This window comes from Camponotus floridanus, unplaced genomic scaffold (genome assembly GCF_003227725.1).
Source record: "Camponotus floridanus strain SB8 unplaced genomic scaffold, Cflo_v7.5 scaffold92, whole genome shotgun sequence".
In the NCBI taxonomy this organism is placed as follows: Eukaryota; Metazoa; Arthropoda; class Insecta; order Hymenoptera; family Formicidae; genus Camponotus; species Camponotus floridanus.
The window spans coordinates 343452-349919 of NW_020229863.1; the positions used below are offsets into that span (position 1 = coordinate 343452).

The 6468-nt window shown below is 29.5% G+C and overlaps 1 protein-coding gene across 1 annotated transcript; it reads right to left on the reverse strand.

The window, feature by feature from the left end:
• Positions 1-1000: 1000 nt before the first annotated feature.
• On the reverse strand, positions 1001-2149 carry LOC112639815 (golgin subfamily A member 6-like protein 2). Its single transcript, XM_025414966.1, has one exon. The coding sequence runs from the start codon at positions 2147-2149 to the stop codon at positions 1001-1003; it is 1149 nt and encodes a 382-aa protein (XP_025270751.1).
• Between the last annotated feature and the right edge of the window lie 4319 nt (positions 2150-6468).

The window sequence follows — 6468 nt, forward strand, 5'->3', positions numbered from 1 at the left end:
CCTCGTCCCAACATCTTTTTTCATCTGGTCTCTCTTTAACCTTTATTTTTTTTATTGGAATTGAGTTTCTTATTTTTCTTCTTAAGTCCTTCCATTCGAATACGCTTCCTATTTTTTTAAGTCTTTCCATATATTCTTCTATCTCATTGTCTGACCATTTGATTATCTCTTTTTCTTTTTCCATTTCTTCTTCTCTTTCCATTCCAATTCTTAAGCTTACTTTAATCATTAGATGGTCTGACGCTACTCCTTCTACCACTTCCATTTCTTCTATCCTTTCCTCTCCTTTTCGATTTGTAATCACGTAATCAATTACTGATCTTCCTACCGCTCCGATATAAGTCATACTGCCTTTTTCCTCTCCTTGGACATTCCCATTTATTATGTATTGTACAAGCCGTTTTCTTCTAACCATTTTATAAGTACTCTGCCCTCCTCATTTATTACTTTGTCCTCTGATGCTCTACTTTCTTCGGCAGTGTCGTCTTCAATTCTTCCTCCTTTTTCTGCTGTCCTCGCATTGAAGTCTCCTCCTATTATAATATATCTGTCTTTGTTTTCTTCTATAATCTCAGATATTTTCTCGTAATTTTCCTTCCTGTTTTCTCTCATATAAGTACTTATTACTATTATGACTTCATTTCCTGTATCGATTTCCATTTTCATTACTTCGTCTGTCACTTTCTCCATTTTTAACTTTTTTGCTATTAAATTTTTCCTGTGCGCCATCGCCAAGCCTCCTTTTGGTCTTCCTCTCTTTTTTTCTCTTCTTGCCTTTATTTGTATATATTCGTAGTTTTTCATCTTATAATCCATTATTTTGTCCTCTTTTTCGATCCATGTTTCTGAAATGTTTATTAGATCAGATTTTCTCAGTTGTTCCCAATCGTCCTCTTCTAGACTTGTAAGACCTGCAACGTTCCAGAAAATTATTTCTATGTTTTTCTTTTCCTCCTCTCTTATTTTCTTTTTGTCAGGTCTTGATGTTCTTTCTCTTTTTCTATTGAGTTCTTTGTATGTTTGCTTCTCTCTTTCCTTTCCGAAACCACTTTTCTACTTTCTCGTTCCAGTAGAAAACCTCTTTATCCGTGATAATCTTATTATGTCCTATGTCACACTTCGTGCCATTCAGCTCCAGTTCTCTTCTCTTTTTGATCACCTCTCTTTTGCTTTGTCTCTCCTTCCATGTAGCGTCATCATTTATATAGATTTTGTCCTTTTCTCCTCTTAGCTTGTTTTTTCTTTTCATTATTTCAAACTTTTGCTCTTTGCTTACCAGTTGAATTCCTATAGTTTTTTCTGCGTTCCTTATTTTCCATATTTTCCTTATCTCTACCTTTATTTCCAGTTTTTGAGCGAGCCATCCTATTAGTTCTTCCTTATCTTGTATCTCTAATCCCTTGATTATTACATTCTTCTTTCTTTTTTCTCTCTCTGCCTCCTCCACAATCCATTCCAATTCTTTCTTCATTTTTTCATTCTCTTTTATGTCTTTTCCACTATCATATTCTCGCCTATTGCTGTGAGATTTTTCTTTTATTTCACTTTGCATTTTTTTTACCGCTTCCTCCAGTTTGCTTACTTTGATTTCATTTATATTTTCCTTTTTCCCTCTCTCTCTTTTTATGTCATCAATTTCTTTACTCATTTTCTCTAGTTTCTTGTTTGTCTCTGCTTCTAGATCTCTCATCATTTTTTTCATTATTTTGTTATCTTCCTCTATTTTCTCTAGTTTTTGTTCCAAGCTTTTCCATCTCCCTCTATCCTCTTCGTCTCTTGAATCTAATTTATCCTTTATTTTTTTAAACATTTTAAACGTTATATCCTCCTGTTTGCCCATACTCATGTTTTCTTCCATTTGTTCTTCGTTCTTCTTTTTTGGTTCTTTTCCTCCGTGTTCAGGACTTTCCGCTTTCCTTTTCTTCTTTTTTTCCTCCGAGATTTTCTTCTTAAGCCAAGTTGTTATTCGATTATTTCCCTCACTTCCGCTTTCGTTTCCACTTCTACCAGTGCTGCTATCTCTGCTCGTTACCGAGCTACTCCTACTCCTATTCGATATATCCTTTGGCCTGCCTCTCTTCTTTATCTTGTTGTCAACCTCAATTATTGTGCTGTCCAAATCTTCCGTACTGCCCTCTGCCGGTTCCATGCGTCGTTAATTCACTAGTCTGTTAGGATTTCAAATGGGCTTTAAGGTCTAGTTTGTCTTTGTGTGCCCGTCTTAGGGTTGTGATCCTCGTGTTGTGTACACGCTTTTGTTGTGTACTCGCCTCAAAGTTTCCTTAGCTGCCTCGCAGTTATTTTAACCTTACTTTTTCATTTCACCTTCCAACCTTTTCCTTTCCTCCGCACTCCACACTCTCACCGACTCGCCACTCCCCTCCCCGACTCTCGGCTATCGCTTTCGCTTCTCCGTACTTTTTACTGACCTTGACCAGCTCCTTCCGTCTCAAAACAGTTAACAACTTCAGCACTCACACATCACACGTCTCCCACAATATCGACCTATCTCTATTTTCATAAATAATTATATATGTAGGGAATATTTCTGCGTAATTATATTTATGTATATGCAGGCAAATGTAATAAATGTCTGTGTAACTATAATTATGATTGCGCAGTCAAATATGTAAATTTCTACACACACCACACACACACACACACAAATATATACACACACACACACACACACACACACACATATATATATATATATAATTATAAATTATACAAATATATTCCATAAAATGATAACTGTCTATTCTCTTTATTAATATAATATGTCAAAATATATTATGTCTAATCTAAATAGAAATGAGAAAAATTTCACAATCACAGTCCACTTGGCGGTCGTTAAGTGTCACAAACCTGTTTTTACTAATCAATGCACTCAGCGTCGCTTGATAATAACTTTTAATATATCACTTCTCTTCTGTCTTTTTAAACAAATAACCTTAATGTGTCACTTCTATTCCTTGTTACACTATTCTGCACTATACTTTAATAAATTTATCTTTCATACGTACGTACACATACATATACATATCACACGTATGTGCACACATGCACACATATGATTTTGTCACTTAAAGCATTGTACATATCGAAGCAATAATCGTATACGCAGCGATGTGAACGCCGCTTGAGGGACAAATTCGCTTTGCGTGTGTGCGTGCGAGCATATGTACGTGAGACACTGGAAATGAAGGAAAACGAAAAAAAATGTCACAATTCTGATATTCGATCATCATTTTTCAGGATTGACTGCACTGATTTTGTTCAAACAGGTCGCAATCGAAAGCATATATTTACATTTTATAATAAAAGTGTCGTTAAATTTTTGATTACGGCTTTAGTTTATTAAATATCTTCACCGAAAGTTTACTTAACGCGAAATTCTGGATAAGGTACTTGGTAGCACCGCGTCGAGAGCAGTGACTCTCAACTCAATGCTTGGAACTCAATGCTTGGACTTGTTTTTTATATACTTGGCGTCACGACGCTACCGCGTCTCTTGATATATAATTTGGAATTTATCTAGTAATAAAGTATACAAATTTAAATTTACATAACAAGACCGTAAAACAAAATCATCAGCTCACTGTTTATGTCGCCAAGGAAGGATATTAGAATAATTCATTGTGGAAATATTTTAACATGTTAATGTATCTTATATATCCAACATATTAATGTATCGTAAGATTAAAAGATTAAATTAATATATATATATATCGTGATATATAACTATTGTATAATTAACAAGGATTGCCGATTAAGAAAATTTAAACATTGGTCGAAATATTAATTTAATATTTAATTATAATATTTTTAAAGAAATATTATAAGCATTAATGGTCGAAAGATCATAACATAATTAATTCTCTTATTCCCTTTTATGTATTTCCTATTTCAATTTTTATTCGTAGTAATGAATGATTGCGATTCGATAAAGATTTATCGTTGCGAAACATTTTTATGTCGTTTATCAGAAGTTAATTAATTTTTAATTATTAATAATTATAGCAAATTATGTTTTGATACTAATCGTAGTCGTGTTTAAATTACAATATACGAGGCGTTTCGCACCACTACTTTATTACTGGAGTGTCACCATGCGAATGATAACGAAGCCCTAGCATAGCGCGTTACTGTTTACATTTTATATTGCCAAAGTCGAACATCGTATTATCGATAATTCGTTGCAGAGATATTTTTCATATTATAAAATATACACTAACGCGGAATATTAAATTATAGAAGTATTTTAATTTATTTATTAAAATTGATTATTTATTAAATAATTCATCATGGAACTTTATGCATAAAATATCTAAATAATATATTATTGTGAAGCAATTTATAAAATATTACTATCTCTATAAAAGTAATTAATACGAGAACATTTTATAGATATTTTAAGTATATTAAAATAAAATCCAGAATATTTTATATATTATACTAATGTAATTTAAAAATTTAAACAGTTTAGATAATTTAGAATGAGAGAGAGAGAGAGAGGAAAAGAGAGAGAGAGAGAGAGAGAGAGATTCGTAATATAAATAAATAAAATGAATTATTGAATGAATAAAATAAATAATTTCAGACCAGAGATAACATCACATAAACAGAATCATTGAAATTGAAATTGAAATAGGCGATCTCGGAATCACATCATAAAGTATTTATTGACGTCAGCTGTGTTTTATAAAATGTTTTGCTGTCTATTGACGACAACAATTGATAGTAGTTAAAGAATTAACTATCCATTGATTTTAATAATCTGTTGTTGCAATACAGCGAAAATTAAATCAAACTTCAAATTTTTTCTCGAAAATATTATATTAGAAGTGACATTGAAAAGATGATTTATTGAATCCAATAGATTATCAAACTGATATAAATAAATTATAGAGGAATAAATTGTAAACAGTTAGTAATATTGGAATGTTTGTTTAATATTTCATTAAACATTCGAAATGCATATTTTTGTATCTTATGTAAGATTTGCGCTTTAATGTATTAACTAGTATTCTGTAAATATATAGTTAACTATTCTGTAAATTCATAAATATTAACACATATAATTGTAATTTTCTTTCAAGTCTTTTTTACATTATGTTTTGGAGCTCTTTCCTGTTTCAAATTATATATATAAATTTTTGTACGTACTGATATTATTTCTAAAGAGAATAAATTTTTATAAATTTATAAATATTTGTGAAAATATATATATTATTGTGCATCCATTTAAAGAAAACATTATATAAACACTAGTTGAAATTATTAAAAATATTCTTATGCAGAATGTCTCTTTAATAATACAAAAACATTTTTGGAAATAAAAGTGTATCATTTAATATATGAATGGACTGAATGAGTCACAAGAGGAGACCGGTTAATATCACATAATTATTTTCAATATTCTTTAACAAAATGTGATTAACGTGTTTATCTCAATATTTTGGAAATAAAGCAATTGATTTATAGCGAGAAAAGGAGAAAATTTAGTTTTATGCACTAATGCACACTAGTGCATTATAAAGGTTGTCATATATAAAATTACAGTAGTATAATTTAAATAATAAAATAATTAATACTATAAGTTGTTATAATATATTATAATATTATAAAGTTATATAATATATAATACATAATATATAATATATAATATATATTATATAATATATTATAAAGTTGTATATAAGTTGTATATAAGTTATTATATAAGATTATTTAGTATAAATAACGATAATAATAATAATAAAGCTCGTAGAATGAATTATTTTATTTATTTTTGTTATTTATACAATTTACGTGTTATTGTATATTTATTGTACATTTATTTATATTAGCATAAAAACGCTGCCGTGTTACGTATCACATGATTCAAAATTCATTATGTAAACAGAAAACGTGTAAATCACTTTTTTAAGTCCATTATTATTTTTCTTATAATCAGAATATTTTTTTATATAATAAATGTTTTTCTTATGCCAAAGAGAAGGTTACGCAAAAATAAATTAATATATGAAGCTAATAAGATAAAGATTAATAAAATTTATTAAACAGTCATATGTATATAAATATATTTATTTATATATAAAATTATTTTTGTTATATATATATATATATATATATATATATATATATAAATTTGTCTTATATATAGGTATATAAATTTTTTGACAAACAATTCTTAAGGATTTAAATTTCTTTTGAAATAACGAGTATCTTCGCGGAAAAAAATAAATTACAAACGGAATGGAGCTAATAAAATGTTACAGATCGGATTGACCATTCGAAGTCAGTTACTACTGTGATCGCTAGCTAAACGCCGCCACGGTTATTTATCGCTTGATTCAAACAGTATTATATAAAGATTAGAGAAACCGTGTAATTGTGTATGAATAGTGGACTTTAAAAAACATAGCACGTAGTAACACAATCGTACGAACGAATTGTCATAAT

Coding starts and splice junctions, on each gene's coding strand:
- LOC112639815 (XM_025414966.1), bottom strand. CDS start 2,149: ATGGAACCGGCAGAGGGCAGTACGGAAGATTTGGACAGCACAATAATT.